The sequence below is a fragment of the Pseudophryne corroboree genome, chromosome 1, assembly GCF_028390025.1.
Source record: "Pseudophryne corroboree isolate aPseCor3 chromosome 1, aPseCor3.hap2, whole genome shotgun sequence".
Classification (NCBI taxonomy): Eukaryota; Metazoa; Chordata; class Amphibia; order Anura; family Myobatrachidae; genus Pseudophryne; species Pseudophryne corroboree.
In genome coordinates this window covers 151,123,738-151,151,145 of record NC_086444.1, presented here as the reverse complement: position 1 = coordinate 151,151,145, position 27,408 = coordinate 151,123,738, and the positions used below count along the sequence as shown (strand labels likewise).

General features: G+C 46.1%; 1 protein-coding gene across 2 annotated transcripts in view; it reads right to left on the bottom strand.

Annotated features, from left to right (window-relative positions):
- Positions 1 to 27,408, bottom strand: part of AP3B1 (adaptor related protein complex 3 subunit beta 1) — a 494,777-nt gene that overhangs the window by 276,955 nt on the left and 190,414 nt on the right. For both annotated transcript variants that reach the window (XM_063963639.1, XM_063963638.1), the window contains exons 13-14: positions 26,454 to 26,586; positions 6,464 to 6,573 (exon numbers count right to left, since the gene is read on the bottom strand). In XM_063963639.1, the coding sequence (XP_063819709.1) occupies positions 6,464 to 6,573; positions 26,454 to 26,586 (243 nt within the window). The remainder of the gene's footprint in view (positions 1 to 6,463; positions 6,574 to 26,453; positions 26,587 to 27,408) is intronic.

The following is a 27,408-nucleotide window of genomic DNA, read 5'->3' as shown; positions in this document are numbered from 1 at the left end:
ACCCAGTTAAATTTCCACCGTCGGGCCTTACTGGCCTCGCACCACGCAACATATTTTCGCCAATTGCGGTGATAATGTTTTTGCGGTTACATCCTTCCTGGCTTTGATCAGGATAGGGATGACTTCATCCGGAATGCCTTTTTTCCTTCAGGATCCGGCGTTCAACCGCCATGCCGTCAAACGCAGCCGCGGTAAGTCTTGGAACAGACAGGGTCCTTGCTGGAGCAGGTCCCTTCTTAGAGGTAGAGGCCACGGATCCTCCGTGAGCATCTCTTGAAGTTCCGGTTACCAAATCCTTCTTGGCCAATCCGGAGCCACGAATATAGTGCTTACTCCTCTCCATCTTATCAATCTCAGTACCTTGGGTATGAGAGGCAGAGGAGGGAACACATACCCTGACTGGTACACCCACGGTGTTACCAGAGCGTCTACAGCTATTGCCTGAGGGTCCCTGGACCTGGCGCAATACCTGTCGAGTTTTTCCCAACGGTTTATAATCATGTGGAAGACTTCTGGGTGAAGTCCCCACTCTCCCGGGTGGAGGTCGTGCTGAGGAAGTCTGCTTCCCAGTTGTCCACTCCCGGAATGAATACTGCTGACAGTGCTATCACATGATTTTCCGCCCAGCGAAGAATCCTTGCAGCTTCTGCCATTGCCCTCCTGCTTCTTGTGCCACCCTGTCTGTTTACGTGGGTGACTGCCGTGATGTTGTCCGACTGGATCAACACCGGCTGACCTTGAAGCAGAGGTCTTGCTAAGCTTAGAGCATTGTAAATGTCCCTTAGCTTCAGGATATTTATGTGAAGTGATGTCTCCAGGCTTGACCATAAGTCCTGGATATTCCTTCCCTGTGTGACTGCTCCCCAGCCTCGCAGGCTGGCATCCGTGGTTACCAGGACCCAGTCCTGAATGCCGAATCTGCGGCCCTCTAGAAGATGAGCACTCTGCAACCACCACAGGAGGGACACCCTTGTCCTTGGTGACAGGGTTATCCGCTGATGCATCTGAAGATGCGACCCGGACCATTTGTCCAGCAGGTCCCACTGGAAAGTTCTTGCGTGGAATCTGCCGAATGGGATTGCTTCGTAGGAAGCCACCATTTTACCCAGAACCCTTGTGCATTGATGCACTGAGACTGGCTCGGTTTTAGGAGGTTCCTGACTAGCTCGGATAACTCCCTGGCTTTCTCCTCCGGGAGAAACACCTTTTTCTGGACTGTGTCCAGGATCATCCCTAGGAACAGAAGACAAGTCGTCGGAACCAGCTGCGATTTTGGAATATTGAGAATCCAACCGTGCTGCAGCAACACTACCTGAGATAGTGCTACACCGACCTCCAACTGTTCCCTGGATCTTACCCTTATCAGGGAATTGTCCAAGTAAGGGATAACTAAAATTCCCTTCCTTTGAAGGAATATCATCATTTCGGCCATTACCTTGGTAAAGACCCGGGGTGCCGTGGACCATCCATACGGCAGCGTCTGAACGGATAGTGACAGTTCTGTACCATAAACCTGAGGTACCCTTGGTGAGAAGGGTAAATTTTGACATGAAGGTAAGCATCCTTGATGTCCCGAGACATCATGTAGTCCCCTTCTTCCAGGTTCGCAATCACTGCTCTGAGTGACTCAATCTTGAATTTGAACCTCTGTATGTAAGTGTTAAAAGATTTTAGATTTAGAATCGGTCTCACCGAGCCGTCCGGCTTCGGTACCACAACAGTGTGGAATAATACCCCGTTCCCTGTTGCAGGAGGGGTATCTTGATCATCACCTGCTGGGAATACAGCTTGTGAATGGCTTCCAAAACTGTCTCCCTGTCAGAAGGAGACATCGGTAAAGCCGACTTTAGGAAACGGCGAGGGGGAGACGTCTCGAATTCTAATTTGTACCCCTGAGATATCACCTGAAGGATCCAGGGGTCTACTTGCGAGTGAGCCCACTGCGCGCTGAAATTCATTGAGACGGGCCCCCCACCGTGCCCGATTCTGCTTGTAAAGCCCCAGCGTATACTGAGGGCTTGGCAGAGGTGGGAGAGGGTTTCTGTTCCTGGGAACTGGCTGATTTCTGCAGCCTTTTTCCTCTCCCTCTGTCACGGGGCAGAAATGAGGAACCTTTTGCCCGCTTATCCACGAAAAGACTGCGCCTGATAATACGGCGTCTTCTCATGTTGAGAGGCGACCTGGGGTACAAACGTGGATTTCCCAGCTGTTGCCGTGGCCACCAGGTCTGAAAGACCGACCCCAAATAACTCCTCCCCTTAATAAGGCAATACTTCCAAATGCCGTTTGGAATACGCATCACCTGACCACTGACGTGTCCATAACCCTCTACTGGTAGAAATGGACAACGCACTTAGACTTGATGCCAGTCGGCAAATATTCCGCTGTGCATCACGCATATATAGAAATGCATCTTTCAAATGCTCTATAGGCAAAAATATACTGTCCCTATCTAGGGTATCAATATTTTCAGTCAGGGAATCCGACCACGCCAACCCAGCACTGCACATCCAGGCTGAGGCGATTGCTGGTCGCAGTATAACACCAGTATGTGTGTAAATACATTTTAGGATACCCTCCTGCTTTCTATCAGCAGGATCCTTAAGGGCGGCCATCTCAGGAGAGGATAGAGCCCTTACAAGCGTGTGAGCGCTTTATCCACCCTAGGGGGTGTTTCCCAACGCACCCTAACCTCTGGCGGGAAAGGATATAATGCCAATAACATTTTAGAAATTATCAGTTGTTATCGGGGGAAACCCACGCATCATCACACACCTTATTTAATTTCTCAGATTCAGGAAAACTACAGGTAGTTTTTCCTCACCGAACATAATACCCCTTTTTGGTGGTACTCGTATTATCAGAAATGTGTAAAACATTTTTCATTGCCTCAATCATGTAACGTGTGGCCCTACTGGAAGTCACATTTGTCTCTTCACCGTCGACACTGGAGTCAGTATCCGTGTCGGCGTCTATATCTGCCATCTGAGGTAACGGGCGCTTTAGAGCCCCTGACGGCCTATGAGACGTCTGGACAGGCACAAGCTGAGTAGCCGGCTGTCTCATGTCAACCACTGTCTTTTATACAGAGCTGACACTGTCACGTAATTTCTTCCAACAGTTCATCCACTCAGGTGTCGACCCCCTAGGGGGTGACATCACTATTACAGGCAATCTGCTCCGTCTCCACATCATTTTTCTCCTCATACATGTCGACACAAAAGTACCGACATACAGCACACACACAGGGAATGCTCTGATAGAGGACAGGACCCCACTAGCCCTTTGGGGAGACAGAGGGAGAGTTTGCCAGCACACACCAGAGCGCTATATATATACAGGGATAACCTTATATAAGTGTTTTTCCCCTTATAGCTGCTGTATAGTTAATACTGCGCCTAATTTGTGCCCCCCGCTCTTTTTTAACCCTTTCTGTAGTGTAGTGATTGCAGGGGAGAGCCAGGGAGCTTCCCTCCAACGGAGCTGTGAGGGAAAATGGCGCCAGTGTGCTGAGGAGATAAGGCCGCCGATAAGGGGGCGGAGCCTATCTCCCGTTTTTTTATGTATTTTGGCAGGGGTTAAATGCATCCATATAGCCCAGGAGCTATATGTGATGCATTTTTTGCCATCCAAGGTGTTTATTATTGCGTCTCAGGGCGCCCCCCCCCCCCCCCCCAGCGCCCTGCACCCTCAGTGACCGGAGTGTGAAGTGTGCTGAGAGCAATGGCGCACAGCTGCAGTGCTGTGCGCTACCTTGTTGAAGACAGGACGTCTTCTGCCGCCGATTTTCCGGACCTCTTCTGCCTTCTGGCTCTGTAAGGGGGCCGGCGGCGCGGCTCTGGGACCCATCCAAGCTGGGCCTGTGATCGTCCCTCTGGAGCTAATGTCCAGTAGCCTAAGAAGCCCAATCCACTCTGCACGCAGGTGAGTTCGCTTCTTCTCCCCTTAGTCCCTCGATGCAGTGAGCCTGTTGCCAGCAGGTCTCACTGAAAATAAAAAACCTAAACTAAAACTTTCACTAAGAAGCTCAGGAGAGCCCCTAGTGTGCACCCTTCTCGTTCGGGCACAGAGATCTAACTGAGGCTTGGAGGAGGGTCATAGGGGGAGGAGCCAGTGCACACCAGATAGTCCTAAAGCTTTCTTTAGATGTGCCCAGTCTCCTGCGGAGCCGCTATTCCCCATGGTCCTTACGGAGTCCCCAGCATCCACTTAGGACGTTAGAGAAACTTTATATTTAACGTTGAAAAGTTTGAAAAAAATTTGACCTGTTACAAAAACACTCTACTTTGTATGATTATTACCTGTGTAATGGGCTGAGCTGAGCTAATTCATTGTCACTTTAGTAACCACAGCAACTAACTGAAACAAGAGAACTAGGAAAGTGGAGATGACAGTGTAAGGCAGGTCACACAGGGTTAAATGTATAATGTAATAAGTGACTTTGCTGATGGAAATAAATACTAATTATTAGGAGTATGGAAAAATGAAATTGCAGATTCTGTAACTATGCATCTTTATACTTGAACTTTCTGACTTCTTACTAGAAAGACATAGCCTTTCCACTGCAGGAAAAATAATGCTATATTCGGTCTTTCGGCAGGATGTAATAGCGCCCAAGTCCGGCGGCTGTGTAGAATGCCGGCCGAACTCCGATGTTTTATTAAAGGGGCAATCGCTTACAAGGCAAAACTATTCCTTTTAAGTGATCGCCCCTTTAAAAAACGTCTGCGTTCAGCCGGCATCCCGCGCACCCGCCGGACTCGTGCTGCATTACATTCCGTCGTTTATTTAATTAACATGGAAATAAACTTATTCAAAGTTGCTTAGTGCAGCTGCCATATTTCTGAAAGTTCCTCTCACGTCCAAAGTCAGTAACGATCACCTGTTAGTAAACAGTGGAGGTAATAGTCTTACTAATACTGGGCATGAAGTGTTTTAGTGATGTTATTCAGTGCCTGAATGCATTCCTAAACTTTAGAATGTAAGCTCTCACGAGCAGGGCCCTCTTCCCTCATGTGCTTATCCTTTCTTACTTTAATAATCTTCAACTGCACCACATCCAGCAGTCTTCTGCCACCTGATACTTATCCCAGTGTTATCTGCTGATGTAGCTATGTTTATTTACCCTGTACTTGTCCTATACTGTCATCAACTGTAAGTTGCTGTTTTCCTGTTTGATTATTCATGTACTCTGTAATTGGGCGCTGCGGAACCCTTGTGGCGCCATATAAATAAAGGATAATAATAATAATAATAATAAACACTGGTTCAGCCTAAAAAGAGAGGGCTCCTGTGTGGCGGGTGCACGGCACATAAAATGCCCTCTATAAATGTTTTCTGTTGTAAAGCATTGCGTTATGAGTAATTATTTACTATTTCCACATTTTTGCCAAAATATGAGTATTAACATAAGTTTATTTTTAAATAATTTTCAGTGTATATACACTGCATATTCCTGTACTAGAACATACAAATATTCTTAGGGCGCTATCCAATTACCCATGAACACTGATCGCCCCGATAAGTCAGCAAAAGACACGGCTTATCAGGGAGTTTGCTTCACCTGCCTCAGGCGGGCGATACCAAATCCCAGAAAATAGCCCCGTTTTTGCATCCGTTTCTCATGAAAAGGTTTCACTGAACCTGTGTGTTTTCGTTAGAGAAAAAGTATTTTTTTACGGGTGATCTAATTGTATAGCCTGTAAAAAAATATTTGTGAAACATTAGATGTTTTACTGCATATAGGGGTATATTCAATTAAAGTCGGATCCATTCCGATATGCATTTGTCGGAATGGGTCTGACAAGGGCTATTCAATGAACGGCCAAACCTGAGATGATATGGCCGTTCTTGACCATCTCAATCAGACATTAAAAAAAGTCGGATTGAGATGAGGGAGCTGAGAGGAGGAGACGGGGGAAAGCAGCGGCTATATCAGTGTAGCACCGCAGCAGGAGGATGTGGAACTGCCACCAGAACTCACGGCAGCGTCCACCCGGTTCCAGCAAGCAGGACCTCGCTTGCTGGTGCCGGGCGGATGGTGCCCCATCCTCCTACTGCGCTGTAGCCGCTGCTCTCCCGTCTCCTCCTTTCAGCTCCCTCATCTCAATCCGACCTTTTTTAAAGTCGGATTGAGATGGTCAGAAAGGGGGCCAAAACCTGTCTGATTTAGCCCCACTTCCGACTTGTCGGATAATTTTGGGGTGTATTGAATAGGTCGGGACCCCTTCCGACCTAAAAATGTCGAAAACTGTCGTCTTTCAGACAGCCGGCAGCTTTCGACTGCAATTCAATATACCCCATAATTGGATACCACCTTAATCTTTAGAAAGGAAAGCAACAATTCTACTACAATAAAAACTATACATAATAAAAAAAGGAAGGACATAGTTGCAGGACTTTTGGCTCAATGCAAACATTAATTAGCAGTTTTCTCAAAAGAAATAAAGGAAAATCGACTTACAGTAATTTTGCTGAGGAGTTTCGCCATGTGTTTGATGATTTCACCATGATGTGACGGCTGGGTTTGTAGTAGTTTTTTAATGACGACCACACTTTCTGCAACAACGGCATCTGAAATTAAGAAACAACGCCAAGTTGAGATGTAACACCCAGGCAGTCTACAATGAGATATGACTGGAAATCACATTGCTGAGAATCAGAGAGAATATACAAATATAAATATTCTCCAACTCCAACCAGTTAATGTTTTCTATTTCACTATTTTTTTTTTTGCGCGTTAGCACACACAGACAGTGAAATTACATTAAAGCTTAAGAAAGGATCCAATCTGCCAGATCTCAGCCTCTCGCGTCAGGAGCTGGCTACATGGGTAAGTTCTATTAGACGTACGATTGCTTGTGATTCAAAATAAATGTTTATGGATGCCTGTGTGATAGGAACAAAAGGCTGCTGTGTAATGTTACTTATAATACATTATTGTATGGTAAAAAGAAAGGAGATAAGGCACCGATTACCAACCTATATACAGGAACGCAAATGTCACAACACGGGGTTATAGGAGTATAAAAATGTAGAAGTTATAGGGAAACTTTTGAAACAAGTTCTTAAAAAAAAAAAACACTTTGGTTAGAAGGAATAATCTACATTTACATGAAACAAAACTATAACTTTGATTTACCTTTGTTATTTTGATCTTGTTAGTTCAACATGTTACCTCTGTTATTAATTACACAGTATATTGGCAGGTCATTTAACACATGGGTTACAAGCAGACTTAGGGGTGTATTCTGTAAGTGTCGGAAGCTGCTGTCTTGTCAGAAAGACTGCAGCTTCCGACAGGTTTAGGTCAAAACGGGTTCAGACCTATTCAATGCTGGCAGCTTTTTTCCGACAAGTTGTGAATTTCCGACTTGTCGGAAACAACGTGGATTGTCGGAATCCACGTTGGCTGTCGGAAGTGTGGCCAAACCCGACAGGTTTTAGCCCCGTTTCAGACAATGTCAATTCGACTTTAAAAGAAAATTGGATTGCCATTGTCGGGAATGGGCCAAACCCGGCATTTAATACTGACCTGTCGGATCCTTTCCGTTGGAAAGGATCAGGCAGGTATTGAATATACCCCTTAATTGGGAACTACTGATACAAATTGAGGACAAAATGGGTTCAAAATTAAATACATAAAGACCTATCAAATAAGTCTGAAATCAATAAAACCATAGAATAAATGAAAAAAAATGAGCCGTGACAATCCAAATAGCCATAAGCTCATGAGAGTAACCTCCATCCCGCCTACTTATCTTGTTACTTCATATAACAGTGCACTTACAGCATTTCAGATCTGACTCAAACATCAAGCTTATATGGACAGGTAACCTAGGAAGTATTTACTATAAATAGCATAAATTGCAGAAATGTATATATATTTATGGTATTCTACTGTCACCTGGTGGAAGGGTACAACATCCCGGTACACTCATTTACAAACCAGACTGTTACACGCACAGCTATTTCTCTATTACAAGCTCATACGCAGATATCATTCATAAATCACCGATATCTACGCACTGAGATGTTACATCCAAAGGCTACTGTCCCCGGAATAGGTTGGCTATTATCAGTATAGAACTAGGACTTCTAACTGGAGAGAGATAACAGTACTTCCAATGTAAATTGTTGGCGTGTAGGCAGGATCACAATAGCTACGGGGGCCAATGGCTGCCAGGTCTGACCAACAATATCTAAAACCTAATTCTGAAACACCTAAACAAGCACGTTTACATTACACCCAGTATAGAGGTTTACAGAATGACGCACAACGACTGACTCTTACTTTGGAAGTCATGCAGTTAGCATTCAGGCTGTACAACAATTTTCCATATATTCTGTATAATCAAAAAACAAAACACATTTGTGCAACAAATAAAAACATTTTTCTTTTATCCATCTGCTGGATTGATGCAGAGGGAGCGCTGCAAAGCATCATTTCCCTACCAGCAGTGCCCTCTACAGGCAGCTTTTAAAAATGTTACAATTTATATATTGGGACTAGTGTATATACAGTATGTGTTACATGTCGTCTACTTTCAACTTTCATGCAATGTCATTTAATAATATACAATATTGTACCGAGAGTTCAGACTGCAATGTGGGGAACAAGACCGTAACATAGCACTCACATACCAAACATACTAAAAGCAAACTTTTTTAAAAATAGCTACACTTCTAGAATTATACCACCTGCCTACTAATGTATACACGTGACTACCAAGTATCCCTGATACATGCAAGTCCTCCCAGGTGTCTTTAAACGTCTTCATAAGCGTTCACTAAATAACCCCACTGACTTCTTTGGATATACATTTTATGCTTAACAATTACTGTATACATACTATAAATTAACTATAACCGTGTAACCTACACTTTGAATCGGTCTGCCAGACACCTGGGTAGTGAAATTAGCAGAGGTTTGAAATCCCCTATAAAACTAAACAAGAACATAACGCACAAGACCATCTAAATGATGGACTACACGTTTCCAGTCTCCCACTTACACAGGGACTACGTCTAACAATTATTTTTTAATCTCAGCTTGTATTCAGATTTACTGACATGGACTCTTCGGGTTCTAGAATACAACAAAGAAGTCCGAGTAAAATGTACAGAACCCACCCTATAATCATTGCTAGGAAATCTCAGTAACGCTTAGAGAGGGCCAATATCAGGATGCTACACACAGGACTTTTTGCACGGAAGACAGCTTGTACAATCTTCCTGTAGACAAATTCAATCACTTTACAATATTACAATTTAACTAGCAAGTACATATAAAAGTAGAATTAAAATACATATAGACCAGTGGTTCTCAAACTTTTTGGAATCACAGCGCCTTAGAGTATCAGAATGTTTTTCACGGCACCCCTAGGCCAAAAGTTTGTTATTGAGAAATTTTGAAAAAGTATTAAATTAAGTAAATTATGTTTATATGTCATCCTTAGATTCAGTTGTGTGGTGAGAAACAAGATTTGCTTCTGTTTGTCCACATATTTTATGATTGGCAGCCACAACGAGCACTAGTTTTGCCTATTACATGGACAATAAATAGTTTGAATTGGTCCTGGACCACCAACCTGAGGCACCCCAGCAAGTGTCCCGCGGCACCCCAGGGTGCTACGGCACACAATTTGAGAACCATTGATATAGACCATTGTGCGTATAGTATGTTGGATGGTTAACTCGAAATGCATGCTATAAAGGATCCAGTTCTCCCACTTGGACTGATCTACTGCTTACTTTAAATACGGTACAAATAGATTGTTTATATAATCCCATAGATTGTAAGGTTGCGAGCAGGGCCCTCCTACCACTAATACTGTTTGTTATTACTCAGTTTTGTCTTATCATTGTGTCCAGTTGTAAAGTGCAACGGAATTTGCTGCGCTATATAAGAAACGGTTAATAAAATAAATAATCCTCATCCATTCCAATACAATCACCCCACCACTACGCAAAAATCATATTTTTATATCCTTTGACGTCCACCCTGGATGACTTCTAAGTGTTTATACACTGGAAACCTCATCTCTAAATTCACTGGATTAGTCGCCAAGCCCCTTGGCAGCAGAATCGCTCACCGTTTTTTAAGCCATTATTGTACTAAGGAGTTTGAATATTTATTAATTTATTAACAGTTTCTTATATAGCGCAGCATATTCCATTGCGCTTTACAACTAGAACAACAGTAATAGGACAAAATTGGACAAAAACAGACAGAGGTAGGAAGGCCCTGCACGCAAGCTGAAGTGTCTGTAGCCCGGATCGCCATCCACAAAGCCCCTGTAAGTCACTGTCAAGTTATTACACTGGACTTATTTTGTTGTGAAACTAGCAATGCCCAAAAATGCATTTGTCCTATTCTGCAATGGGCTCTACAGATGTCCTTTACTGTATTCTGTCTCCGATTTGCTTTCAACATGTTTTGCAGATACTCTTTTAGCAAATACCTTAACAGGTGATAGAGTATTTTTGGCTTTGTGATAATTCATTCAACTGGTGTCCACAACTGTGACCCTTGTGCTACTATGGCAACAAATGCCTTAACACTCCAGCCAGTAAAAATATATAAGGACATTTTAGAACAGGTGAAGTATTGCTGTTAAAGAGGGGAAAAAAACAACAACCTTACATTTCTAAAACAAAACCAATAATAAAAAAAGAAAACCACACATTTAATAACAGATTCTTTTTTTATATTGATTTTTCTAGTAAATCTGTGTTTAGCCACACAACATGTATTTAGATCAGCTTTAATAATTTTGGAATTGCTAAAAAAAAACATTGCTGAAAATCAACCTTTATTAAATATCCACCTAAATGTATAGTATGTTCAGTGTAGCTTGGTACACCCAGTGCTCGCCAAGTGACGGCTACCCCTCCGCACAGGGCACAGAGAGAGAGAGCGCAGAGGGAAATCAGAAGCAATACAAATCCCAGCAATGGATGCAATAGTACGTTTGGAAGTCCTGGTAAGAACACCGTCTGAACTACCCCAACGTCTATACTGTACAAGGCCATATAGAATGATATTCTCCTAAATGTCCATTCCAGTACTCCAGCTACACGTCTATATTCTGATCTTTATTTACTAATTTGAAAAGTCAGGTTTTATTGATATGGATAAAGAATCTCATGTCCTATCACCTGGCTCAAAGTGTTTATAGTGCACAAGTAATTAATGTTCATTTCTTTCACATCTGAAGATATACTCCTGATGAAGTCTCGCCAAGAGACAAAAAGTGTTCGGTTTTTCTTACAATTGTGATCATTGATCTTACTAACAAGAAGTCGGGAGATGGAATTTTCTTTCAAAATACGGACACTATTATCATATTTCCCATGTGTACGATTTTATGCAAAATGGACTTTTAATAAATGGATGAAATTTGAACATATAGTATCTGTCTGAATGGACACAAAAAAATTGTATTGAATTTGAAGTGTATAACTACCAATTAAAATAAGAATTTACTCACCGGTAATTCTATTTCTCGTAGTCCGTAGTGGATGCTGGGAACTCCGTAAGGACCATGGGGAATAGCGGCTCCGCAGGAGACTGGGCACAACTAAGAAAGATTTAGGACTACCTGGTGTGCACTGGCTCCTCCCTCTATGCCCCTCCTCCAGACCTCAGTTAGGATACTGTGCCCGGAAGAGCTGACACAACAAGGGAAGGATTTTGGAATCCCGGGTAAGACTCATACCAGCCACACCAATCACACCGTATAACTCGTGATACTATACCCAGTTAACAGTATGAAAAATAACTGAGCCTCTCAACAGATGGCTCTAAACAATAACCCTTTAGTTAGGCAATAACTATATACAAGTGTTGCAGACAATCCGCACTTGGGATGGGCGCCAAGCATCCACTACGGACTACGAGAAAATAAGAATTTACTTACCGATAATTCTATTTCTCGGAGTCCGTAGTGGATGCTGGGGTTCCTGAAAGGACCATGGGGAATAGCGGCTCCGCAGGAGACAGGGCACAAAAGTAAAGCTTTCCGATCAGGTGGTGTGCACTGGCTCCTCCCCCTATGACCCTCCTCCAAGCCAGTTAGGTACTGTGCCCGGACGAGCGTACACAATAAGGGAGGAATTTTGAATCCCGGGTAAGACTCATACCAGCCACACCAATCACACCGTACAACTTGTGATCAAAACCAGTTAACAGTATGATAACAGAGGAGCCTCTGAAAGATGGCTTCTTAACAATAACCCGAATTAGTTAACAATAACTATGTACAATTATTGCAGATAATCCGCACTTGGGATGGGCGCCCAGCATCCACTACGGACTCCGAGAAATAGAATTATCGGTAAGTAAATTCTTATTTTCTCTATCGTCCTAGTGGATGCTGGGGTTCCTGAAAGGACCATGGGGATTATACCAAAGCTCCCAAACGGGCGGGAGAGTGCGGATGACTCTGCAGCACCGAATGAGAGAACTCCAGGTCCTCCTTAGCCAGAGTATCAAATTTGTAAAATTTTACAAACGTGTTCTCCCCTGACCACGTAGCTGCTCGGCAAAGTTGTAATGCCGAGACCCCTCGGGCAGCCGCCCAAGATGAGCCCACCTTCCTTGTGGAGTGGGCCTTTACAGATTTAGGCTGTGGCAGGCCTGCCACAGAATGTGCAAGTTGGATTGTGCTACAGATCCAACGAGCAATCGTCTGCTTAGACGCAGGAGCACCCATCTTGTTGGGTGCATACAATATAAACAACGAGTCAGATTTTCTGACTCCAGCTGTCCTTGCAATATATATTTTTAATGCTCTGACAACGTCCAGTAACTTGGAGTCCTCCAAGTCACTTGTAGCCGCAGGCACTACAATAGGCTGGTTCAGATGAAATGCTGACACCACCTTAGGGAGAAAATGCGGACGAGTCCGCAGTTCTGCCCTGTCCGAATGGAAAATCAGATATGGGCTTTTGTAAGATAAAGCTGCCAGTTCTGACACTCTCCTGGCCGAAGCCAGGGCTAGTAACATGGTCACTTTCCATGTGAGATATTTTAAATCCACCTTTTTTAGTGGTTCAAACCAATGAGATTTTAGAAATTCCAAAACCACATTGAGATCCCACGGTGCCACTGGAGGCACCACAGGAGGCTGTATATGCAGCACTCCCTTAACAAAAGTCTGGACTTCAGGAACTGAAGCCAATTCTTTTTGAAAGAAAATCGACAGGGCCGAAATTTGAACCTTAATAGATCCCAATTTGAGACCCATAGACAATCCTGATTGCAGGAAATGTAGGAATCGACCCAGTTGAAATTCCTCCGTCGGAGCACTCCGATCCTCGCACCACGCAACATATCTTCGCCAAATGCGGTGATAGTGTTGCACGGTTACTTCCTTCCTTGCTTTAATCAAAGTAGGAATGACTTCTTCCGGCATGCCTTTTTCCTTTAGGATCCGGCGTTCAACCGCCATGCCGTCAAACGCAGCCGCGGTAAGTCTTGAAACAGACAGGGACCCTGCTGAAGCAAGTCCCTCCTTAGAGGTAGAGGCCACGGATCTTCCGTGATCATCTCTTGAAGTTCCGGGTACCAAGTCCTTCTTGGCCAATCCGGAACCACTAGTATCGTTCTTACGCCTCTTTGCCGTATAATTCTCAATACTTTTGGTATGAGAGGCAGAGGAGGAAACACATACACCGACTGGTACACCCAAGGCGTTACCAGCGCGTCCACAGCTATTGCCTGCGGATCTCTTGACCTGGCGCAATACCTGTCCAGTTTTTTGTTGAGGCGAGACGCCATCATGTCCACCATTGGTCTTTCCCAACGGGTTACCAGCATGTGGAAGACTTCCGGATGAAGTCCCCACTCTCCCGGGTGAAGGTCGTGTCTGCTGAGGAAGTCTGCTTCCCAGTTGTCCACTCCCGGGATGAACACTGCTGACAGTGCTATCACATGATTCTCTGCCCAGCGAAGAATCCTTGCAGCTTCTGCCATTGCACTCCTGCTTCTTGTGCCGCCCTGTCTGTTCACATGGGCGACTGCCGTGATGTTGTCCGACTGGATCAACACCGGTTTTCCTTGAAGCAGAGGTTCTGCCTGGCTTAGAGCATTGTAGATTGCTCTTAGTTCCAGAATGTTTATGTGAAGAGACGTTTCCAGGCTCGTCCACACTCCCTGGAAGTTTCTTCCTTGTGTGACTGCTCCCCAGCCTCTCAGGCTGGCGTCCGTGGTCACCAGGATCCAATCCTGTATGCCGAATCTGCGGCCCTCCAATAGATGAGCACTCTGCAACCACCACAGAAGAGATACCCTTGTCCTTGGAGACAGGGTTATCCGCTGGTGCATCTGAAGATGCGACCCTGACCATTTGTCTAACAGATCCCTCTGGAAAATTCGTGCATGGAATCTGCCGAATGGAATTGCTTCGTAAGAAGCCACCATTTTTCCCAGGACTCTTGTGCATTGATGTACAGACACCTTTCCTGGTTTTAGGAGGTTCCTGACAAGCTCGGACAACTCCTTGGCTTTTTCCTCCGGGAGAAAAACCTTTTTCTGAACCGTGTCCAGAATCATCCCTAGGAACAGCAGACGAGTTGTCGGCATTAACTGGGATTTTGGAATATTCAGAATCCAGCCGTGCTGTTTTAGCACTTCTTGAGACAGTGCTAATCCCCTCTCTAGCTGTTCTCTGGACCTTGCCCTTATTAGGAGATCGTCCAAGTATGGGATAATTAATACGCCTTTTCTTCGAAGAAGAATCATCATCTCGGCCATTACCTTTGTAAAGACCCGAGGTGCCGTGGACAATCCGAACGGCAGCGTCTGAAACTGATAGTGACAGTTTTGTACAACGAACCTGAGGTACCCCTGGTGTGAGGGGTAAATTGGAACGTGGAGGTACGCATCCTTGATGTCCAAGGACACCATAAAGTCCCCTTCTTCCAGGTTCGCTATCACTGCTCTGAGTGACTCCATTTTGAACTTGAACTTCTTTATGTACAGGTTCAAGGACTTCAGATTTAGAATAGGTCTTACCGAGCCGTCCGGCTTCGGTACCACAAATAGAGTGGAATAATACCCCTTTCCCTGTTGTAGAAGAGGTACCTTGACTATCACCTGCTGAGAGTACAGCTTGTGAATGGCTTCCAAAACCGTCTCCCTTTCGGAGGGGGACGTTGGTAAAGCAGACTTCAGGAAACGGCGAGGCGGATCTGTCTCTAGTTCCAACCTGTACCCCTGAGATATTATCTGCAGGATCCAGGGATCTACCTGCGAGTGAGCCCACTGCGCGCTGAAATGCTTGAGACGACCGCCCACCGCCCCCGAGTCCGCTTGAGAAGCCCCAGCGTCATGCTGAGGCTTTTGTAGAAGCGGGGGAGGGCTTCTGTTCCTGGGAAGGAGCTGCCTGTTGGTGTCTCTTCCCCCTTCCTCTGCCTCGTGGCAGATATGAATATCCCTTTGCTCTCTTGTTTTTAAAGGAACGAAAGGACTGCGGTTGAAAAGTCGGTGTCTTTTTCTGTTGGGGAGTAGCTTGAGGTAAAAAGGTGGATTTCCCGGCTGTAGCCGTGGCCACCAAATCTGATAGACCGACTCCAAATAACTCCTCCCCTTTATACGGCAAAACTTCCATATGCCGTTTTGAGTCCGCATCGCCTGACCACTGTCGCGTCCATAAACTTCTTCTGGCCGAAATGGACATAGCACTTACCCGTGATGCCAGTGTGCAGATATCCCTCTGTGCATCACGCATATAAAGAAATGCATCCTTTATTTGCTCTAAGGACAGTAAAACATTGTCCCTATCCAGGGTATCAATATTTTCAATCAGGGACTCTGACCAAACTACTCCAGCACTGCACATCCAGGCTGACGCTATAGCTGGTCGTAGTATAACACCTGTATGTGTGTATATACTTTTTTGGATATTTTCCATCCTCCTATCTGTTGGATCTTTAAGTGCGGCCGTCTCAGGAGAGGGTAACGCCACTTGTTTAGATAAGCGTGTGAGCGCCTTATCCACCCTAGGAGGTGTTTCCCAGCGCGCCCTAACCTCTGACGGGAAAGGGTATAAAGCTAATAACTTCTTTGAAATTAGCATCTTTTTATCGGGGGCAACCCACGCTTCATCACATACATCATTTAGTTCTTCTGATTCAGGAAAAACTATAGGTAGTTTTTTCACACCCCACATAATACCCTGTTTAGTGGTACCAGTAGTATCAGCTAAATGTAACGCCTCCTTCATTGCCAAAATCATATAACGTGTGGCCCTACTGGAAAATACGGTTGATTCGTCACCGTCGCCACTGGAATCAGTGCCTGTGTCTGGGTCTGTGTCGACCGACTGAGGCAAAGGGCGTTTTACAGCCCCTGACGGTGTTTGAGGCGCCTGGACAGGCACTAACTGATTGTCCGGCCGTCTCATGTCGACAAACGACTGCTTTAGCGTGTTGACACTATCCCGTAATTCCATAAATAAAGGCATCCATTCTGGTGTCGACCCCCTAGGAGGTGACATCCCCATATTTGGCAATTGCTCCGCCTCCACACCAATATCGTCCTCATACATGTCGACACACACGTACCGACACACAGCAGACACACAGGGAATGCTCTTAACGAAGACAGGACCCCACTAGCCCTTTGGGGAGACAGAGGGAGAGTTTGCCAGCACACACCAAAAGCGCTATATATGACAGGGATAGCCTTATAATAAGTGCTCCCTGTATAGCTGCTTTTATAATATAATTTTTGCCACTATTTTGCCCCCCCTCTCTTGTTTTACCCTGTTTCTGTAGTGCAGTGCAGGGGAGAGACCTGGGAGCCGTCCTGACCAGCGGAGCTGTGTAAGGAAAATGGCGCTGTGTGCTGAGGAGATAGGCCCCGCCCCTTTTCCGGCGGGCTCGTCTCCCGCTCTTTAGTGTATTCTGGCAGGGGTTAAATATCTCCATATAGCCCCGGAGGCTATATGTGAGGTATTTTTTTAGCCAAATAGGTTTTCATTTGCCTCCCAGGGCGCTCCCCTCCCAGCGCCCTGCACCCTCAGTGACTGCCGTGTGAAGTGTGCTGAGAGGAAAATGGCGCACAGCTGCAGTGCTGTGCGCTACCTTTAGAAGACTGAGGAGTCTTCTGCCGCCGATTCTGGACCTCTTCATGTTTCAGCATCTGCAAGGGGGCCGGCGGCGAGGCTCCGGTGACCATCCAGGCTGTACCTGTGATCGTCCCTCTGGAGCTGATGTCCAGTAGCCAAGAAGCCAATCCATCCTGCACGCAGGTGAGTTCACTTCTTCTCCCCTAAGTCCCTCGTTGCAGTGATCCTGTTGCCAGCAGGACTCACTGTAAAATAAAAAACCTAAGCTAAACTTTCTCTAAGCAGCTCTTTAGGAGAGCCACCTAGATTGCACCCTTCTCGGCCGGGCACAAAAATCTAACTGGCTTGGAGGAGGGTCATAGGGGGAGGAGCCAGTGCACACCACCTGATCGGAAAGCTTTACTTTTGTGCCCTGTCTCCTGCGGAGCCGCTATTCCCCATGGTCCTTTCAGGAACCCCAGCATCCACTAGGACGATAGAGAAATAGAATTACCGGTGAGTAAATTCTTATTTTCTCTGACGTCCTAGTGGATGCTGGGAACTCCGTAAGGACCATGGGGATTATACCAAAGCTCCCAAACGGGCGGGAGAGTGCGGATGACTCTGCAGCACCGAATGAGCAAAAGCAAGGTCCTCCTTAGCCAGGGTATCAAACTTGTAGAACTTGGCAAACGTGTTTGAACCCGACCAAGTAGCAGCTCGGCAAAGTTGTAAAGCCGAGACCCCTCGGGCAGCCGCCCAAGAAGAGCCCACCTTCCTCGTGGAATGGGCTTTTACAGATTTAGGATGCGGCAGTCCAGCCGCAGAATGTGCAAGTTGAATCGTACTACAGATCCAGCGAGCAATAGACTGCTTTGAAGCAGGAGCACCCAGCTTGTTGGGCGCATACAGGATAAATAGAGAGTCAGTTTTCCTGACTCCAGCCGTCCTGGAAACATAGATTTTCAGGGCCCTGACTACGTCCAGCAACTTGGAATCCTCCAAGTCCTTAGTAACCGCAGGCACCACAATAGGTTGGTTCAAATGAAAAGCTGATACCACCTTAGGAAGAAATTGGGGACGAGTCCTCAATTCCGCCCTATCTATTTGGAAAATCAGATAAGGGCTTTTACATGACAAAGCCGCCAATTCTGACACACGCCTGGCCGAAGCCAAGGCCAACAACTTGACCACTTTCCACGTGAGATATTTCAGTTCCACGGTTTTAAGTGGCTCAAACCAATGTGACTTAAGGAAATCCAACACCACGTTGAGATCCCAAGGTGCCACTGGAGGCACAAAAGGGGGCTGAATATGCAGCACTCCTTTAACAAACGTCTGAACTTCAGGAGGTGAAGCCAGTTCTTTTTGGAAGAAAATCGACAGAGCCGAAATCTGGACCTTAATGGAACCTAATTTGAGGCCCATAGTCACCCCTGACTGTAGGAAGTGCAGAAATTGACCCAGCTGAAATTCCTCCCTTCTGGCCTCACACCACGCAACTTATTTTCGCCATATGCGGTGATAATGGTTTGCGGTCACCTCCTTCCTAGCTTTAATCAGCTTAGGGATGACTTCCTCCGGAATGCCCTTTTCCTTCAGGATCCGGCGTTCAACCGCCATGCCGTCAAACGCAGTCGCGGTAAGTCTTGGAACAGACAGGGTCCCTGCTGCAGCAGGTCCTGTCAGAGCGGCAGAGGCCATGGGTCCTCTGAGATCATTTCTTGAAGTTCTGGGTACCAAGCTCTTCTTGGCCAATCCGGAACCACAAGTATAGTTCTTACTCCTCTCCTTCTTATTATTCTCAGTACCTTGGGTATGAGAGTCAGAGGAGGGAACACATAAACCGACTGGTACACCCACGGTGTCACTAGAGCGTCCGCAGCTATCGCCTGAGGGTCCCTTGACCTGGCACAATATCTTTTTAGCTTTTTGTTGAGGCGGGACGCTATCGATGGCCACCTGTGGCCTTTCCCAACGGTGTACCATCATTTGGAAGACTTCTGGATGAAGTCCCCACTCTCCCGGGTGGAGGTCGTGCCTGCTGAGGAAGTCTGCTTCCCAGTTGTCCACTCCCGGAATGAACACTGCCGACAGTGCTAACACATGATTTTCCGCCCATCGGAGAATTTTTGTGGCTTCTGCCATCGCCATCCTGCTTCTTGTGCCGCCCTGGCGGTTTACATGGGCGACCGCCGTGATGTTGTCTGACTGGATCAGCACCGGCTGGTGTTGAAGCAGGGGTCTTGCCTGACTTAGGGCATTGTAAATGGCCCTTAGTTACAGAATATTTATGTGTAGGGAAGTCTCCTGACTTGTCCATAGTCCTTGGAAGTTTCTTCCCTGTGTGACTGCCTCCCAATCTCGAAGGCTGGCATCCGTGGTCACCAGGATCCAGTCCTGTATGCCAAATCTGCGGCCCTCTAGAAGATGAGCACTCTGCAGCCACCACAGTAGCGACACCCTGGCCCTTGGAGACAGGGTTATCAGCCGATGCATCTGAAGATGCGACCCGGACCACTTGTCCAACAGATCCCACTGAAAGATCCTTGCATGGAACCTTCCGAATGGAATTGCTTCGTAAGAAGCCACCATCTTTCCCAGGACTCGCGTGCAGTGGTGCACCGACACCTGTTTTGGTTTTAGGAGGTCTCTGACTAGAGACGATAACTCCTTGGCCTTCTCCTCCGGGAGAAACACTTTTTTCTGTTCTGTGTCCAGAACCATCCCCAGGAACAGTAGACGCGTTGTAGGAACCAGCTGCGACTTTGGAATATTCAGGATCCAGCCGTGCTGCTGTAGCACTTCCCGAGCTAGTGCTACTCCGATCAACAACTGTTCCCTGGACCTCGCCTTTATACGGAGATCGTCCAAGTACGGGATAATTAAAACTCCCTTTTTCCGAAGGAGTATCATCATTTCGGCCATTACCTTGGTAAATACCCTCGGTGCCGTGGACAGACCAAACGGCAACGTCTGGAATTGGTAATGACAGTCCTGTACCACAAATCTGAGGTACTCCTGGTGAGGAGGGTAAATGGGGACATGCAGGTAAGCATCCTTGATGTCCAGTGACACCATGGAATCCCCCTCGTCCAAGCTTGCAATCACCGCTCTGAGCGATTCCATCTTGAACCTTCTTATATAAGTGTTCAAAGATTTTACATTTAAAATGGGTCTCACCGAACCGTCCGGTTTCGGTACCACAAACATTGTGGAATAGTAACCCCGTCCTTGTTGAAGGAGGGGTACCTTGATTATCACCTGCTGAGAATACACCTTGTGAATCGCCTCCAGCACTGCCTCCCTGTCCGGGGGAGCTGTCGGCAAGGCAGATTTGAGGAAACGGCGAGGGGGAGACGTCTCGAATTCCAGCTTGTACCCCTGAGATACTACCTGTAGAATCCAGGGATCCACCCGTGAACGAGCCCACTGGTCACTGAAGTTCTTGAGACGGGCCCCCACCGTACCTGGCTCCGCCTGTGGAGCCCCAGCGTCATGCGGTGGACTTAGAGGAAGCGGGGGAGGAATTTTGTTCCTGGGAACTGGCTGTATGTTGCAGCTTTTTCCCTCTACCTCTGCCTCTGGCCAGAAAGGACGCGCCTCTAACCCGCTTGCCTTTCTGGGGCCGAAAGGACTGTACCTGATAATACGGTACTTTCTTTGGCTGTGAGGGAACATGGGGTAAAAATGCTGACTTCCCAGCTGTTGCTGTGGAAACGAGGTCCGAGAGACCATCCCCAAACAACTCCTCACCCTTGTAAGGCAAAACTTCCATGTGCCTTTTAGAATCTGCATCTCCTGTCCATTGCCGAGTCCACAATCCTCTCCTGGCAGAAATGGACATTGCGTTTATTTTAGATGCCAGCCGGCAAATATCCCTCTGTGCATCTCTCATGTATAAGACAGCGTCTTTAATATGCTCTACGGTTAGCAATATAGTGTCCCTGTCTAGGGTATCAATGTTTTCCGACAGGGAATCTGACCACGCAGCTGCAGCACTGCACATCCATGCTGAAGCAATAGCCGGTCTCAGTATAATTCCTGAGTGTGTATATACAGACTTCAGGATAGCCTCCTGCTTCCTATCAGCAGGTTCCTTTAGGGCGGCCGTGTCCGGAGACGGTAGTGCCACCTTCTCTGACAGGCGTGTGAGCGCTTTATCCACCTTAGGGGATGTCTCCCAACGTGACCTATCCTCTGGCGGGAAAGGGTACGCCATTAGTAACTTTTTAGAAATTACCAGTTTCTTATCGGGGGAAGCCCACGCTTCTTCACATACTTCATTTAATTCATCCGAAGGGGGAAAAACCACTGGTAGTTTTTTCTCCCCAAACATAATACCCTTTTTTGTGGTACCTGGGGTAATATCAGAAATGTGCAACACATTTTTCATTGCCGTAATCATGTAACGGGTGGCTCTATTGGAATGTACACTAGTCTCATCATCGTCGACACTGGAGTCAGTATCCGTGTCGACATCTGTGTCTGCCATCTGAGGTAGCGGGCGTTTTAGAGCCCCTGATGGCTTTTGAGACGCCTGGGCAGGCACGAGCTGAGAAGTCGGCTGTCCCACATCTGTTATGTCGTCAAACCTTTTATGTAAGGAGTTGACACTGTCACGTAATTCCTTCCACATGTCCATCCATTCAGATGTCGACCCCGCAGGGGGTGACATCACATTTATCGGCACCTGCTCCGCCTCCACATAAGCCTCCTCATCAAACATGTCTACACAGCCGTACCGACACACCGCACACACACAGGGAATGCTCTGACTGAGGACAGGACCCCACAAAGTCCTTTGGGGAGACAGAGAGAGAGTATGCCAGCACAAACCAGAGTGCTATATAATGCAGGGATTCACACTACACACAGTGATTTTTCCCCTATAGCTGCCAATATTACACAGATTGCGCCTAAATTTAGTGCCCCTCCTCTCTTTTTTACCCTATGGAGTCTGGAAACTGCAGGGGAGAGCCTGGGGAGCGTCCTTCCAGTGGAGCGGTGAGGGAAAATAGCGCCAGTGTGCTGAGGGAGATAGCTCCGCCCCCTTTTCTGCGGACTTCTCCCGCTTTTTTATGGAAGTTATGGCAGGGGATTTTACACATATATAGTCTTAATGACTATATTATGTGGTAATTTGCCAAGTAAGGTACTCTTATTGCAGCCCAGGGCGCCCCCCCCCCCCCCCCCAGCGCCCTGCACCCATCAGTGACCGGAGTGTGTGGTGTGCATGGGGAGCAATGGCGCACAGCTGCAGTGCTGTGCGCTACCTTAATGAAGACCGAAGTCTTCTGCCGCCGATTTCCAGGAACGTCTTCTTGCTTCTGGCTCTGCAAGGGGGATGGCGGCGCGGCTCCGGGACCGGACGACCGAGGCTGGGCCTGTGTTCGTTCCCTCTGGAGCTAATGGTGTCCAGTAGCCTAAGAAGCCCAAGCTAGCTGCAAGCAGGTAGGTTCGCTTCTTCGTCCCTCGTAGCAGTGAGTCTGTTGCCAGCAGATCTCACTGAAAATAAAAAACCTAATTTATACTTTCTTTTCTAGAAGCTCAGGAGAGCCCCTAGTGTGCATCCAGCTCGGCCGGGCACAAAATTCTAACTGAGGTCTGGAGGAGGGGCATAGAGGGAGGAGCCAGTGCACACCAGGTAGTCCTAAATCTTTCTTAGTTGTGCCCAGTCTCCTGCGGAGCCGCTATTCCCCATGGTCCTTACGGAGTTCCCAGCATCCACTAGGACGTCAGAGAAAAGTAAATCCAGTTATACCTGTGACATTGGGGCACTTACTCACTATTGTTGTGTGTGTGTGTGTGTGTGTGTGTGTGTGTGTGTGTGTGTGTGTGTGTGTGTGTGTGTGTGTGTGTGTGTGTGTGTGCGCGCGCATATGAAAATTAGACCCATAGCAGCATTCAGACGGGGGGGCTAACCTTCGGAATCGGGTTGTTAAAACTGACATTTCAGGAATGGGTGGTCCCGTTGTTCCAAATGTCCAGTTCAAACCCCCCGGATGTTATCGCTGCCCGAAGTGTGCCACATGTAGACACATGGTTGAATGCAAAGAGTTTAAACATCCACACCGGGAGTTAACGTTTACAATCAGGCAGGCGATTACCTGCAGCACCCCGTATGTAGTGTACGCCATTGTATGTCCATGTGGTCTGTATTATATTGGGCAGACCACACATAAGTTTAGTGAGCGCATGGCGGCTCTTCGTTCAGCCATCAACTTAATTTTGGAGGGAAAACCTGTGGACCAGCCAGTAGCCCGACACTTTAAAATGGCTGGACATACTTTAAATTCTCTGAGGTATTTTGGCATTGAACACGTGCCAGTAACATTGAGGGGAGGTAACAGGGCCAAAGTTTTGTTAGAGAAGGATACCCGGTGGATCATGAGGCTGGATACCTTCTGGCCCCGGGGTCTCAATGACAAGATTAACTGGAATGTGTTCTGTTAAAACCTATTCCCTAGAACTTAATATGTATTGAGTCTTTCCCTGTATAAGCACTTTACAGGGTATGACAGGCAATTTGTGAGGGTAGGGTAATCCTGGGATTAGTGTATTAGTGTCCTGTAGGAGAGCTCGTTGATCCCTCTGCTATTTTCTACATCCAGGGGGGAGGTCGTATTCTTGTATGGTTGCATTTTTGTACTTATGCATCTCTATGTATGTAGATTTGTCTCTCTGCAACACATATTTTATGTTTAGCTCAATGTTTCTTGTTGACATTTATTGTGTGTTTGTTTTGTAGGAGGAGCACCGACTGCCTGTCCCCACACTGTTCCTGACTGACGAGGAAGCGGCTGCAGGACCCCGTGGATATGCGGCTGAGACTAGGTGAAACGCAAGCAGCGGATCACCGTGGTTATAGTGACGCGATGGGCGGAAGTGACCTGGCGGCCGATGCGTATATAGGAGGGTAAGTGTTCCATGTGTGTTTGTCATGTTTGCTGTATTGGGCCTGAGGAAGGGGCAGATGCCCTGAAACGGCTGTTGCCCATCAATACAAGTTCATTGTCTTACTATTATTACCTCCAGTGTCGTTCGTTATATATATACATACACACACACACGCACATATATATATATATGTATATATACATACACACACACACACACACACACATATACACACACACATATATATATATATATATATATATATACATATACATATACATACATACACACACACACATACATACATACATACATACATACATACACAGATGCTCCTCAGTTACCATCCTACCTGTTTAGTGATTGAACAGACTTACGACTAGCTGGTACATAATTTCTATCATTTTCTGTTCTGTATTTTTATGAATTTTTATGTTCTGCAATACTGTATAGTATGTAAGAGTTATGAAAAGTACATCAAAGTTATCAAGTTGGAGTTTCCTTTAGACCTTTTCTTTATTCAGAATAAAAACGATTACCTGTATTAAGTATGTGGCTCCTCGTTTAACGACCAGTTCATTTAGCGACCTAGTCGTAGGAACGGAACTTGGTTGTTAAGTGAGGAGCATCTGTATATATAAAAAAATGTAAATATATAGCACTATGCAACAAGTAAATCATATACCTGCTGGTTTCCTACAGCTAAGATATGCAGGCGCACAAAGTTCCCAGTACCATAAAGATTACCGATGGGGTACGTACTGGTTCCAGGATCTGCTGTCTCTGTGCATTAGAGGTACTGCTTTTTCTGTAGAGCAGAATATGCTATTTAAGTATTGTAAAGACTACTAATGCAAGAGAACCTTCATTTAGGTGTAACACAGCGGGGTACTTGATTTACATACGTTGGGCTGGATGTAATGACGCTTGAGATCGGAAGCCGTGCAGGATGCTGGACAAACTAGTTTTTTTAAGGAGCAATCACTTACAAGGCAAATCCATGCCTTGTGATTGCTCATTTAAAAAACGTCCGAGTTCGGTCGTCATCTCGCGCAGCCGCCAAACTTGGGTGGCATTACATCTGGCCCGTTATCTATTTGAGGCATGATTAGATAGAACCAAAATGCTTATGAAAAGGATATAAATCATAGGGGTCAATACTATTAGGCACGAGTTGGTTTGCGGTGCAAATAACCACACTTACAGTCCTTCCACCTGGGGTGAGATCGGCCTGCTGCAATGGCTACTTGCCCATCGCACCTAATAGGACTTACCCCTAAGTTATTAATCTCCCACCCCCGGAAAAATAAATGAAGACAAATAGGTAGAAACCCAGAAAGATTTAATGTGACTTAAGTTATTCAAATGGGTTGGGAATGGGAATCCCAGCGGTCACAATATCGACTCCAGGATCCTTGCCGCCAGAATGCTGGCAGTGGTGCGAGCGCTAGAAAGCCCCTTGCGGGCTCGGTGGCTCGCTGCACTAGCCACAGGATCTATTCCCACTCTATGGGTGTTGTGGACACCCACAGAGTGAGAATAGCCCCGGCACAGCTCTCGGTGTTCGGGATCCTGGCGTAGGTATTCTGGCCGCCAGGATCCCGATCGCCAGGATATTAACTACATCCCAACTTCAGACATTCCAAAGCCAAATAAACTGCTGTATAAGACTGAAATAGATGCATTATAGACTAAATTCCAGCTACAAAGCGGACTGTTCTTTTAGTGGCACTTATCTCAATGCTTTAAAAATAAATGGAACAAAACATTCCAGATTTATAGGGAAAGTAAAATACCGTTAACAATCTAACTTTTGTGATAATGTGTGTTTCTCCCTCTACGAAGACCAAAAGACCGAATGTATTATTTATTATTTATTTATTACCAGTTATTTATATAGCGCACACATATTCTGCAGCGCTTTACAGAGAATATTTGGCCATTCACATCAGTCCCTGCCCCAGTGGAGCTTACACTCTATATTCCCTACCACATGTACACGCAGACACATTCACTAGGGTTAATTTTTGATGGGAGCCAGTTAACCTACCAGTATATTTTTGGATTGCGGGAGGAAACCGGAGAACCCGGAGGAAACCCACGCAAGTACGGGGAGAATATACAAACTCCACACAGTTAGAGCCATGGTGGGAATCAAACCCATGACCTCAGTGCTGTGAGGCAGTAATGCTAACCATTACACCATCCGTGCTGCCCTGTTTTGAAATTAGTGTCTAAGCGATTTTGGATGTTCTAATGACAAGAGCACACAGCTTATATGTAGAAAACGTGTTGTTGGGGGTTTTCTTTTGTTTATGTAATGTATCTGTTTTAACAATGCAAAATGAAAAATTTAATAAAAAGTTAATGAATGAATTAAATAAATAAATGGAACAAACTTTGATAGGTGCAAAAAAATGACAACACAGAAAAAGCAATTGGGATGTATGACATGCCGAATGGAAACGTCTTTAGAAGGAAAAAGATGGATTATCTTACCATCTCTGTTTGACAATAAGTATACAAGGCCATTAAGACACGTGTCAGTCACAGCAGAGATGTTGGTCGCACATCTTCCTATTGCTTGGATTGTGACTGCAGCAAACTGTTTGTCCTGGCTTTTTACATAGGTCTAAAAATAAACAAAATTATGCACGTTAGAAGAGGACTTTAAAATTGCATTACAGACTTGGGCAGCTCAGTGACAAGTGAATTCACATGGTAATGAAGTATCAATCTTCTTATTCATTCCCTTTTCTACAATTTCATTTACCAGAGTAGGAATGTGCGAATCCGTAGCACCATTCTCCCCTCAGGGGACCTCCTGGCTGCTGCAATATTTACTTTCTCGCATCCAATGCAGCGGCCAGTACTGACATACTACAGCGGCTATTCTCACACACCAGTGCCAGTGCGGGTTTAGTTTTACAATATGAAATCGGGACAATGGAAACAAACAATACAGGAGACAATGCTTCCTACTGATATAGTAGTCTATGCCAAGCTAAAGCAGGCCACACAAGCTAGCAATTTCAGCAAGCTGGTCTGACAACGCGGCGTCTATGGCTCCAAAACAAGCACGGTGATTGAAAATGATGCCATCATAATTGATCAGATTGTTCTAGAGTATGCCCTTGAAATGAGGTGGACAGATGGTCATGGCCAGGCTGTGTGCATCTTCAGTCATCTTCTGACTAACAGGCTCCTATGTGATCCAGCTGCGTGTTGTTTGGGGAGCTGATTAGAGTCTGGACAAACCGCAGAATCTATGGGCATGATTCAGGGGTGGATGCAATGCAATGTCTGCGCAGCTGACAGATTCTGCAATGCGCATGCGTCAGAGTTACACCGCAAGGAGACTGATAATAGACGGTGGATGCAGTGAGGATTCATTTGCAAAGCGAGTGACAGGTAGTGAGCGTTTGTGAGAGGTAATGGGGTGAGGCGTGGCTGG